General features: G+C 35.6%; 2 protein-coding genes across 2 annotated transcripts in view; one reads left to right on the forward strand and one right to left on the reverse strand.

Moving 5' to 3' along the window:
- The window catches only part of PFDN1 (prefoldin subunit 1), a 68640-nt gene that overhangs the window by 20540 nt on the left and 34520 nt on the right, over nt 1-13580 (forward strand). Inside the window, exon 3 of the mRNA XM_045999382.1 lies at nt 13240-13324. Within this exon, the coding sequence (XP_045855338.1) occupies nt 13240-13324 (85 nt within the window). The remainder of the gene's footprint in view (nt 1-13239; nt 13325-13580) is intronic.
- Nucleotides 7149-7936, reverse strand: LOC123938219 (meiotic nuclear division protein 1 homolog). Its single transcript, XM_045999381.1, has one exon. It carries the CDS (start codon nt 7894-7896, stop codon nt 7279-7281), a length of 618 nt encoding a protein of 205 aa, XP_045855337.1. The 5' UTR covers nt 7897-7936; the 3' UTR covers nt 7149-7278.

The following is a 13580-nucleotide window of genomic DNA, read 5'->3' on the forward strand; positions in this document are numbered from 1 at the left end:
ATATCTGTTAAGTCTGTTTGGTGTTAAATGTGTCACAAAGGCTGATGTTTCCTTAGTGATTCTCTGTCCGTTGATGGAAGTGGGGGCATTAAAGTGCCCTGCTATTACTGTATTGCTGCCTGTTTCTCCCTTTGGATTTGTTAATATTTGCTTTAATTATTTATTTTTAAAGATTAAAAAATTTTTTTTAAGTTAACTCTATATCCAACGTGAGATCTAGAGTTGCATGCTCTTCTGACTGAGTCAGCCAGGTGCCCTGCCTTGCTTTATATTTAGGTGCTCCTGTGGTTGGCATGTAAATATTTACAAATGTTGTATCATCTTTATTGGATTGGATTAACTCCTTTATCAGTATGTAGTGCCCTATTTTGTCTGTTATTACAGTCTTTGTTTTAAAGTCTATTTTGTTGGATACAGGTATTCCTGCTCCAGCTTTCTTGTGGTTTCTATTTGCATTGAATCTCTTTTTCTATCCTTTCACTTAAAGTTTGTGTATGTCTTCACATCTAAAGGGAGTATCTTGTAGGCAGTAGGTGGATGAGTCATGTGTGTGATTTATTATTTCATGCTGTCTTTTGACTTGAGAATTTAGCCCACTAACATTTAAAGTAATTGTTGATAGATTTGTGCTTATAACCATTTTTTAAATTGTTTTCTGGATGTTTTTGTGGTTCTTATTAGTTCCTTGCTTCTCTTGATCTTTTCCTTTCTGGTTTGATGAGTTTTTTTAGTGGTATGCTTATATTTCTTTCTCTTTATTTTTTGTGAATTTACAAGAGATTTTTTCTTTGTGGTTACTGTGAGGCTTACATACAATGACTTGTCTAAAATGATGTCTTTTAAGTTGATAACAACTTAAGTTTGACCCCATTGTAAAGCTTAACATTGTTAATCCTGTCCCATCACGTTTTATGTTTGACTTCACATTTTACATCTTTTTTTTAAAATGTAGGAATATTTGTTTATTTTTAGATTGTAATTCCAGTATAGTTAAGATACAGTGTTATAGTAGTGTCATGTATACAAAATAGTGGTTCAACAATTCTGTACATTATCATGCAGTGCTCATCATGACAAGTGTCTCCTTAATCCCCATCATCTGTTTGAGCCATCCTCCTCACACCCCCTCCACCACGCCCCAACCATCACCTTGTTCTCTATAGTTAAGTTTCTTGATTTGTCTCTTTTTTTCATTTGCTCATTTATTGTGTTTCTTAAATTCCACGTATGAGTGAAATCATATGGTAATATTTTACATCTTTTAAAAAATTTTATTTAAATTCAACTAATTAACTGTATTAGTTTCAGAGGTAGAGTTCAGTGATTCATCAGTTGTCTGTAAAGTTGGTGCTCATTATATCATGTGTCCTCCTTAATGCCCATCACCCAGTTAACCCAGTCTGCCCCACCACTCTCCTCCTCTCCAGCATCCCTCAGTTTATTTCCTATAGTTAAGAGTTTCTTATGGTTTATCTCCCTCTCTGATTTCATCTTATTTTATTTCTCCCCTCCGTTCCCCTATGAGCCTCTGTTTTTTTTTCTTAAATTCCACATATGCTCAAAATCATATAATTGTCTTTCTCTGATTGACTTATTTTGCTTAACATAATACCCTCTAGTTCCATCCACATCCATTTTCCATCTTTTGATCTTGTGTATCCCTTAACTAATTATTGTACTTGTAATTATTTTTTTAGTTCTTTTTAAAAAAGATTTTCTTTATTTGAAAGAGAGCGAGAAAGTACTAGTGGTGGGAGGGGCAAAGGGAGAGGGAGAAGCAGATTTCCCTGCTGAGCAGGGTGCTCAACACGGGGCTTAATCCCAGGACCGTGAAATCATCATCTGAGCTGAAAGCAGCTGCTTAATTAACTGAGCCACCCAGGCACCCCTAGTTCTTTAACTTTCACAATTTGTTCTTTTTGTTCAGTTATTCTTGATAAGTATCTGATTTTATTTCATAATTTAAAAAAATGGATGTTCTTTAGTTACTTTTAAACTCTTAAGTGTACGTATGTTAATGTCATTCTAGGGTTAACCTATTTCCATTTTGTTACAAATAAAACCATTTCCTGACTTTTTTTTTCTTTTTAAAAAAGATTTATTTATTTATTTTTGGGGGGGCAATGTGGAGGGGCAGAGGAAGAGAGAAACTCAAGCAAACTCTGCACTGAGCACAGAGCCTGACACATGTCTAGATCCCACAACTCTTGAGATCATGATCTGAGCTGAAACCAAGAGTCAATTCTTTTTTTTTTTTTTTTTTAATATTTTATTTATTTATTTGACAGATAGAGATCACAAGTAGGGAGAGAGGCAGGCATAGAGAGAGAGAGAGGAGGAAGCAGGCTCCCTGCCAAGCAGAGAGCCCGATGCGGGGCTCGATCCCAGGACCCCGGGACCATGACCTGAGCCGAAGGCAGAGGCTTCAACCCACTGAGCCACCCAGGCGCCCCCCAAGAGTCAATTCTTAATCACCTGAACCATCTAGGTCCCCCAGACTTCCCCTTTTTCATCATACAGTTCTCGATCTTTTGACAAACATACATGGTTGTGTAATTATTATTATTATTATTATTTTTTTAAAGATTTTATTCATTTATTTGACAGAGAGAGATCACAAGTAGACAGAGAGGCAGGCAGAGAGAGAGAGAGAGGGAAGCAGGCTCCCTGCTGAGCAGAGAGCCCGATGCGGGACTCGATCCCAGGACCCTGAGATCATGACCCGAGCCGAAGGCAGCGGCTTAACCCACTGAGCCACCCAGGCGCCCCATGGTTGTGTAATTAACACCACAGTCTGGTTTTAAATATTTATATCTCCTCAAAACATTTCTTAGTCATTCTTCTCTTTTTACTCTTACCTCCCTATTAACTATTGGTTTATTTTTTTCACTTATTTTCCCTTTTTAGAATGTCATGTAAATGGAAGCATACTGTATATAACTGTTTGTGTCTGTTGCCTTTGACTTGGTGTAATTTTGAGATCTTGATGTTTTTAGGTGTGTATCAATAGTTCTTTTTATTGCTGAATAGCATTTCGTTGTATGGCTGCACCACATTTTCTTTGTTCACTAGTCGATGGACATCCAGTTTTGGGCAGTTATGAATACAGTAGTCCTAAATATTTGTGTACAGTTTTGTTGTGTTTTTGCAGACTATGTTTTTATTTTTCTCATATAAATTTAGGAATGGGATTGCTGGGTTCAACGGTGACTGATTGCTTAAGTTTATAAGAAACCTGCCAACTCTCTTCCAAAGTGGCTGTACCATTTTATAATATATACATATATATGTATAATATGATTGTGTTTGCCTTCTCAGCATTATATTATTTGTCTTATTTTATTTTAAGTATTCCTTATTTCATCTTGATCACCCAGTGTGGGGCTTGAACTCATGAACCTGAAATCAAGAGTCACATGCTCTTCTGACTGAGCCAGCCAGGTACCCCTCAGCGTTATGTTTTAAGGTTAATCCATGTTGTAGTATGTATCAGTCAGTACTTTATTCCTTTTCATTGCTGAGTAATATACCATTGTAGGACATTACCACTTTGTATTTATCCATTCATTGGTTGATGGACAGTTCAGTTGTTCCCACTTTTTGACTATCATGAATAATCTGCTTTGAATATTTGTGTGTGTGTGTTCATTTCTCTTGGCTGTATTCCTAGAAGTTAAATAGCTGTGTCATAATCAACTCTATGTTTAACATTTTGAGGAACTGCCCGAATGTTTTCCATAGCAGCTATGCTATTTTACATATCCACCAGTAATGTATGAGGGTTCCGTTTTCTCTATATCCTATCCAACATTTGTTATTTTCTTCATTATTTACATCCCAGTGGATGTGATCATGCTTTTACTTTTAACCTATATATGTGTTTTTATTTTAGGTAGATTTATTGGTGATTGTGTAGTTAGGTCATGATACTTAATCCAGTCTGATAATTTGTGCCTTCTAATTAGGGTGTTCAGATCATTTATTTTTTAAGTAATTGTTGTTGTGGTTGGATTGAAATCTACCACTCTGCTACTTGTTTTCTTTTTGTTTCATTTGTTCTTTATTCCTTTTCATTTTTTTCTGCCTTTTACGTTATATATATATTTTATATGTATATATTTATATACTTTATAAATATATATTTTAAATGTATATATAAATGTATCCTATTTTTTGTTTTTTAATAGTTTTTTCTTTCTCTTTGATTAGTTTTTATTTATATATATATTTAAGATTTACTTATCTCAGAGAGGGAACATGTGTGGCAGGGAGGAGCAGAGGGAGAAGGAGAAAGAGAAACTCAAGCAGATTCTGCACTGAGCAGAAAGCACAAAGCCCAACATGGGGCTCAATTTCATGACCCTGAGATCATAACCTGAGCTGAAACAAGAGTTAGACGCTTAACAAACTGTGCCACCTAGGCACTCTGCTTTTAGATAATTTCTTTATGGTCCTATTTTATCTTCATTTTTGGCTTATGAGTCTTTAGTTTTAAAAAAAAAAACAGTGATTTTCCTGTTTTTACAACATTTTTTTTTACAATCTACCTTTAAGTACTATTATATTGCTTCATCTTTAATATTATATTTCAAATCCCTTCCCTCATTCCTTTTTTTTTTCTTTTTACTGTTACACCTTTTACGTGTTATAGTTTGTTTGTTTTTTTTTTAAAGATTTTACTTATTTCTTAGAGAAAGCGAGAGTATGCACAAGCAGGAGAGCAGCAGGCAGAGGGAGAAGCAGACTCCCCACTGAGCAAGGAGCCCAATGCGGGACTTGATCCCAGGACCTTGGGATCATGACCTGAGCCAAAGGCAGACACTTAACCAAATGAGCTACCCAGGTTCCCCTATAGATTGCTTTAGATCAGGAGTTGGCAAGCTTGTTTTGTAATGGGCCAGACACTAAATATTTTTGACTTTGTTGGCCATATGATATCTATCACAACAGTCTCTTCTTAACTCTGCCTTTGTTGTGAGAATATCCATAGACATTATAAAAGCAAATGTGCCTGGATTGGACTGCTAGCCATAGTTTGCCAATCTCTGCATTAGACTGTCACCTGTCTTTTAAAATTATTAACAATAGGGGAGCCTGGGTGGCTCAGTTGGTTGAGCATCTGACTCTTGTTTTAGGTTCAGGTCGTGATCTCAGAATCATGGAATCAAACCCCACACTGGGCTCATGCTCAGCATGGAATCTGTTTGGCCCTCTTCCTCTGCTCTCTCCCTGCTTGTGCTCTCTCTCCCTCTTTCTCTCTCAAGTAAATAAATAAAATCTTTTTAAAGTGACAATAAAAAAAAGTCTCTTATATTCATTTTAATTTATACTGTCTCCAGTGCTTTTCATTTCTTTGTAAGTTGCATTGTTATCCTCCTTCTGCTAAAGAACTAATTTTAACACTTTTTACGGTCTATATTTGTCAAAATAAATTGCCTCAGCTTTTTTTTTTTCCTTCATTTTTTTAAAGTATTTTAAAAAATTATTTCTGATAGAGTGTGCATGAGTGGGGAGAGGGATAGAGGGTGCTAAAGAATCCTCAAGCAGACTCCCCACTGAGCGTGGAGACTGACGTAGGGTTTGATCCCAGTACCCTGGGATCATGACCTGAGCCAGAATCTAGAGTCACATACTTAACTGACCTGAGCTGAAGGCAGAGGCTTTAACCCACTGAGCCACCCAGGCGCCCCTCCTTCATTTTTGAAAGATATTTTCACTTTGTATGTACTTCTGGGGCAATAACCTTTTCCTTTCAGTACTTTGAAAATGTCAGTCCATTGTCTACTGCCATATATAATTTGTGATGAGAAGTTTGTTGTGCCTCTTTGTTTTTCTGAACATAATCTGTCATTTCTCTGGCTGCCTGTAAGATTTTCTGTTTATCTTTGAGTTTCAGTAGTTTGATTATGCTACCTGTTTACATCTTTTGTTTTGTTTTGTTTTGCTTGGGTTTCTCCAGGTGTCTTGGAACTGTGATTTGGTGGGGTTTTTTTTTTTTTTTTTTTAATTTGTTTTAGGAAATTCTTGTTCATTATTTCTTAAGGTGTTTCTTCTGCTTCACTCTTTCCTTTGTATCTCTAATTACACATTTGTTAGACTGCTCAATATTGTTTCTTAGGTCTTGCATGCTGTTTCCTTTTTTGTTGTTGTTTATTTTTTTAATAGTTTTTTCCCTTAGTTTGATTAATTTTTATTAACCCATCATCAAGTTTACTTGAACTTTGTCATCCACCTAATTAGGAACACTGTAAATAAAAGCCTGTGCTGGAGATTTTCTAAACCATACAGTAGGCCGAATTTGGACCATAACCCATGAGAAGGCCAGTTATGATTACACATTCTTTGATTCTTTTTTTAAGTTAAGATTTTTAAAAAAATATTTTTAGGAAATGTAGGATTACTTTTAGTGAGACTTCAGCAGCTCATAGCACTGCTCAACAAAGCTTTATAAGTTGTTAATTATTTAATGTTATGTCTTCTTACTTTTAGAAATAGTTCGCAATCTGCCTGATTTGCTTTTTGTTATCTACTTACAAAAATAAAAATAGCAGAGCCCTTATATTCCAGTAAGAACTGATACCTGAAACTAATATAATGTTACATGTTGGCTGTATCTCACTTAAAAAAAGATACCCAAGTTTTTGGGTGTTTTTGTTTTTGTTTTTTTTTGTGTTTTTTTTTTGAGTAAAAATGAAAATTTTTTTAATGTCATGCTTAACTATTTTTAAAAAAAATTGAACTCCTAGCTTTTGTCTTGAAAAGTTATTTACAAAAAAAAAAAAAAAAGAAGGGGCGCCTGGGTGGCTCAGTGGGTTAAGCCGCTGCCTTCGGCTCAGGTCATGATCTCAGGGTCCTGGGATCGAGTCCCGCATCGGGCTCTCTGCTCAGCGGGGAGCCTGCTTCCCTCTCTCTCTCTCTCTGCCTGCCTCTCTGCCTTGTTGTGATTTCTCTCTGTCAAATAAATAAATAAAATCTTAAAAAAAAAAAAAAGAAAAGTTATTTACATTCTGAGAATTAAAATGTGAAGATTACACTCTTCCTACATAACTGGTATATCTTTAGTCAAATTTTAAAAAAATTCCATTTCACTGTATATTTCATTTTTTTCTTGTGTTGAATTTTAAAAATACTTTTATTTTTTTTTCCACTTTGTACTTTATTTAAAATTAATTAAATGATAAACACAATTATAGGTAAATGGCAACTCGGTACATTTGAATAACATTTTAAAAATTACATATTCACAAGTACACAGATCCTTTACCAACGTCGAATATTTTAGTCTATGTAGTCAAAATCTTCTGGAATTCCAAAGTTTTTATCAATTTTATTTTCTTCGAAACCAAATTTTCTTTTGGCCCAAGATTTTGTTGCAAATATATTATCAGTCCATCTGTTAGCAGCTTCTTTGGCTATCTTATTTGCTTGACGTATTTCTTCCACAACTTGCGGGTCACATTCCTTGTATTTTTCTACTTCTGCCTTTAGCTGTTCCCTTTGGTCTCGAAGTGAAGAAAGCTCTTTTGCTAGCATGGTTCGCTCTTCTGTTTCATGTCGGCCAATTTTAGCTTTCTCAATGCTTTTCTGTAGATTTGTGTGCTTCTGGTTTCCCTCAGATACCTGAGATTCCAGAATCTCCAACTTGCGTTTCCTTGCATGAAGAGCTTTACTTGGAAAAGCCCAGTAATAATTAGACGTTCCAATCCTCTCACAGTCAACCATACCATCATCAACCAAGCTTTGAAGGACTTCTTTCACTGACATAGCAGTAATGCCTTTCTCTTTGGGAGCAATCTTCTCCATGTCTTTTAATTGAAATACATCTTTCGTCTCAAAAAATATTTCCATCATGCGGGTTCTCTTCTCCTCTGCACTTAGTCCTTTTTTCTTTGACATGGCGCGGGCGGCGGGTCTTCCCAATACTTTTATTTTTTAATTGAATTGTGATCACCAGTGGGATGAGGCAAAGAAGCAAGATAGACTCACTCATTTTGTTTTTATTAAAGATTTTATTTATTTATTTGACAGAGACATAGCACAGGCAGGCAGAGCAGCAGGTAGAGGGTGAGGGAGAAGTAGGCTCTCCACCAAGCAGGGAGCCCAATGTAGGGCTTGATCACAGGATTCTGGGATCATGACCAAGCTGAAGGCAGCTGCTTAACTGACTGAGCCACCTGGTGCCTCTGTTTTAAGTAGGCTCCACACTCAGCATGGAGCCCAACATGGGGCTTGAACTTAAAACCCTGAGATCAAGACCTGAGCTTGAGATCAAGAGTCAGATGCTTAAACCAAATGAGCCACCCAGGTGTCCCAAGATAGACTCATTCTTATATATATATTTTTTAAGATTTTATTTATTTATTTGACAGAGAGCACAAGTAAGCAGAGCAGCAGGCAGAGGGAGAGAGAGAAGCAGGCTCTCTGCTGAGCAGGGAGCCGGATGTGGGGCTCCATCCCAGAACCCTGGAATCACCACCTGAGCCAAAGGCAGCCGCTTAACCAAGTGAGCCACCCAGGCACCCCTTTTCATTCTTTACTGTGCCACTTAATTTGTGAATGCCCTAAATACCATATGTTTTCCGATATCCTCCAAAAGTTTCTCACCCAGGGGCGCCTGGGTGAATCAGTCGTTGGATGTCTGCCTTCGGCTCAGGTCATGATCCCAGGGTCCTGGGATTGAGCCCTCATTGGGCTCCCTGCTCAGTGGGGAGCCTGGTTCTCCCTCTCCTACTCCCCATGCTTGTATTCCCTCTCTCACTGTCTCTCTCTCTTTGTCAAATAAATAAATAATAAATAAAAAGTAAATAAAAGTTTCTCACCCATATAAACTACATTATCATAAGCATATTATTATTGTGTCTAAATACTCTGTGTCCAGGTGAGCATACCCAAAAGACAACACTGTCACTCATCTTGGCTTGTATTTTGGGTAGGCAAACAACATTCTTAATTCATGCTGAGTTGTAAGAAAGTGGAAGTCACGGGCACCTGGGTGGCTTAGTTGGTTAAGCGACTGCCTTCAGCTTAGGTCATGATCCTGGAGTCCCGGGATTGAGTCCCGCATCAGGCTCCCAGCTCCATGGGGAGTTTGCTTCTCCCTCTGACCTTCTCTCCTCTCATGCTCTCTCTCACTCTCTCTCAAATAAATCTTAAAAAAAAAAAAAAGAAGAAGAAGAAGTCATATACCAACCTACTGGACAGCTCAGAACATAACCTCTGACATTTCTCAGGAAGCAAACAGAAAAGCAGTCGTAAAAATTATGTATTTTTAAAAAATGTGTATTTCAGGTGGCTTTATTCTAAATAAATTAGGAATTAAATAGGAGGCTACTTCGGTTTGGAAGTTGACAGTGCAGGGCCACATAGCATTGGTTTCCAGTGTAAAGGCCTTTTATAAAGCAGTGACTCTAGTCTAGAATAAATCCTGAATATTGTAAGCACATTCTTTGCATGTTATTTGTCATATAAAAATAACTTTCCTCTTCACAGTTTATTTTTCCTTTGTGGCACATTTTGAACTGCAGAATCCTTTATCTACCATTTGGCTTTCCATAAGCTATCAGGCAGGATCTCTGTGAGAGTCTCTACTTTGAGAAACTATGTGCCTAATATTTATTTATGATATGTGACTCATTATTACATTATTATGTGTTTTCAGAATAGTGTCTGATAATTCAGTGCCTTTTAACAATAGACAAAATGTTTCTAAAGACTTTTTCCAGAAATTCAGATGTTTCTTGGGGTGCTTCCCAATCTTCATTGGATTTATGGTTGGTGTTTTTTCAAAAATAAAGGACTAAACTAAAATTTCCATAAGTTTTTTTTTTTGTTTGTTTGAATTTTACAGTGTAACTAGTCATTGAGGTAAACATTTGTGTCTACTCAATACTCATCCTTGTTTAAAATTTTTGTGACTGAGATGTCTTTAGGTTTATAGTAAATTGGCTAGCTTCAGTGACATCTCTCTGGCCTTTGAAGTTGGCAGAGTCCATTATAGCTACCTAAGGGTTGTGTGGCTATGGAAAAACATGTTTTTGTTGTTGAGTGTTCTTGCTTTCTAGTAATTTTATTTTCTGCTCAAGGGATTTAATATCTGTTCAGATACTTTATTTTTAAAGACCGCATAAGTAATGACTTGATCTCTAATCTTAGCTTTGAAAATTTCCCAGACACTAATAAAGGTAATGTCTGATGACCTATTACATGAAAATACTACTCACTGGCCAGCAATCAGTGCTATTTAAAAATGTGTATTTTATTCTGAAAATTATTTCTATGGCTAAAAGGCCTTGTTAGTAGAATTGTGCATCTAATAACATAATTTGGTGACTTTGGGCCTAGATTTATAGTAACTTTTTACATGGTATCACTGAGACTTAGTATAGTTTGCTCTTCAAAAACTACTTAATTCTTTTTTTTCTTTTTTTAAGATTTTATTTATTTATTTGAGAGAGAGAGAGAGCGAGCATGAGCAGTGTGAGAGGCAGAGGGAGAGGAGAAGCAGACTCCCCACTTAGTGAGGAGTCCAGCATGGGGTTTGATCCCAGGACCTGGAGATCATGACCTGAGCTGAAGGCAGCTGCTTAACTGACTGAGCCACTCAGGCTCCCCTGTACTAAATAGTTCTGAGAAAAATATTCAATAAATCATAGTCTTACCAGAAACAGCACCTGTCTCTTGGACTAATAAGAATTTTTGGTCACAAAATGTTCTATAGTAATCCTTATTTTGCACGAATATGCACTATCTTGGCAGTGGCTATATGAGTAAGATTTTAACGAAGGATCAACTTACTGCTGAAGACCAGGGTTATCAGTTAAATCTTGTGGACTGTCCACATAAGGACTTTAACAAGGTTGATTATTAGTGGAGTGAAGAGAACTTTACTGGGTTGTATTATATATGACAGGGTATATTCATAAAGAAGAGGAACAGTTTTCTCCCACTGGTCTGGACAAAGCTGGAGTGCCATTTGTGGTCTGTCTTTACTTGTTTTATATCTATAATAACAGATACTCTTGGTAAAAACCCATCCTAGGCACAGTGATGGTTTTTTGTTTGTTTGGCTTTGTGTTGTTTTTGTTTTTTTTTTTTTGTTTGTGTTTTTGTGTTGTTTTTGTGTTGTTTGTGTTTGGTAGAGAAAACTGCATATTGCTACCTTGATATGTTTTCTTATTTGGCATTCTGTTAAAGGGAGATATACAGGTCAGTGAAACAGAATAGAGAGCCCAGAAGTAAACCCATGCATATATAGTCAATTTATGACAAAGGAGACAAGGATGTACAGTAGGGAAAGGGTAGTCTCTTCAGTAAATGGTGCTGGGAAACTGGACCACAATCTTACTTCATATTCAAAAATTAACTTAAAGTGCCTTAAAAACTTGAATGTAAGACTTTAAGCCTAAAACTCCTATAAGAAAATATAGGTGGTAAGCTCCTTGTGTTAGTCTTAGTGAGGTTTTTTGTTTTGTTTTTGTTTTTGTTGATTGCATCTAACTACCAAAGCAGGGGTAATAAAAGCAAAAATAAATGAGTGGGACTACATCAAACTAAAAAGCTTCTGTACAGCAAAGGAAACTGTCAACATAATGAAGAGGTAAACTGCTAAATGGGACAAGATATTTGCAAATCATATGTCTGATAGGGGTTACTGTCTAAAATATTACAAAAAACTCATACACCTCAACAACAATAACAAAAAACAATCCAGTTAAAAATTTGGCAGAGGATATGAATAGATGTTTTTCCAAAGAAGACATACAGATGGCCAACACAACGATAAAACACATACCTGCCCCCTTCACATGCGCATAGGAATAGTACTCAGCCATAAAAATTAATTAAATATTGGCATTTATGACAAAATAGATGTAGCTAGAAGGTATCAGTCTAAGTGAAAGAAGTCAGAGAAAGACAAATACCAAGTGATTTCTCTATCAGTGGAGTCTAAAAAAACAGAACAAAGAAAACAAAACCCAGACTCATAGATGCAGAGTTTAGGGCTGGGGAGCGGTTGGGGTGCAAAAATTGGTCAAGGGGATTAAAAGGTTCAAATTTCCAGTTACAAAATAACTTCAGTCTTGGGGATATAATGTACGGCATGGGGAATTCAGTCAATAATATTATATTAACTTTATATGGTTAGAGATGATAACTAGACTTACTGTGGTAATCAGTTTGTAGTATATACAAATATTGAATCACTGTGTTGTACACGTGAGACTAATAGAATATTATTTGTCAACTGTACTTCAATAAAATCAACAACAAAAAGAAATGAAGTTTAGTTCTTTGTTGCTAAACTCTAAGTTATAAAAGTGAAGAAACTATCTGCCTAATTAATTTCAGCCTTTAATGGAAATGTGTTATAGCCTAGTTGGACACTTGATTCCAGTACAAGGGAAATAACTTCACTGACTTTTTTGAGGATAGAAAATAGTTTATTCTTCCTTTCTCTACAGCAAAAATCATGAACGTACGCTCACAAAATGTATTCAGTGTTAATTTTTAAAGTTTCTGCATATTTCCACTCTCATCAGTTGTAAATAATGTATCTGACTATAAAATGGAAAAAGTTGAAATTTTCCACTTGTGCATTTTGAGCTTCTCAGAGGTATTATAAACTCTGGAAATAATAATAAAAGATACTAGGCTTTATACAGTGCTTTTTGTTTGAGGAACTCCTATAAACACTAATGCATTGATCCTAACACAGTACTTGATTGTGACTTTAAAAGGTCATGAGTTAGTGCTGTTACAAAAAAAAGTTTAAAAAGATTGGAGGGGGAGCTCTAACTTATAAATATTATTTAAAAAATATCTAGATAAAAGTTGATCTAGACAATAGAAAAAATAAAAATTAAGGGAGATTTTTATTTAACTTTTTTCTTAGTCTGTGATAGATTTTTATCCCTTGAATTTTTTTCATTTATTTATGAATCTTAAAGTCTGATTCCTTCTTAGAGTAGTAAGCAGAATTGTCTTTTAAACTTTTAGTTCTTCTCAGCCAAGGCTTAAACCTGTGATGGTTTTCTGAGTTTGTCACATTAACATAGCAATGCATTTTATTGGTCCTGAATTAGGAGATCATTGTTTTAATTTTCTTAGTTTAATATGTAATTAATTAATATTTAATTAATTAATTAATATTAAATTAATATTTAATATGGTATGTAGCTGTTGATTTTGATGATTATGGTGGTCATGTGGCTTAATACTCAACTTTTTTGTGTTTTGTAGGTTTATTCTTCAGTCCAAGGAGGTAATTCACAGTCAACTGTTAGAGAAACAGAAAATCGCAGAGGAAAAAATTAAAGAATTAGAGGTAAGTTTTAAGTGAATATTGACAGTAAATTTTAAGAAAAAGCTAATTATCTCACTATGTGATGTTAAGTGAAAACGTATGCCTGCCAAAGTCATGTAACATTGTTTTCATTTTTTCAAATTGTGTTAGAATAATAAATCAATCATATTCATGGCAGTGTGTAAGATTCCACCCCTCTCCTTGCAAAGGAAAGGAAAAAGGAGGGAAGGAAGGAAGAAAACAGAATAGTCTCTTGGAAATTTAGAGAGTTTTGAAG

Source organism: Meles meles, chromosome 3 (genome assembly GCF_922984935.1).
Source record: "Meles meles chromosome 3, mMelMel3.1 paternal haplotype, whole genome shotgun sequence".
NCBI lineage: Eukaryota > Metazoa > Chordata > Mammalia > Carnivora > Mustelidae > Meles > Meles meles.

Coding starts and splice junctions, on each gene's coding strand:
- LOC123938219 (XM_045999381.1), bottom strand. CDS start 7,896: ATGTCAAAGAAAAAAGGACTAAGTGCAGAGGAGAAGAGAACCCGCATG.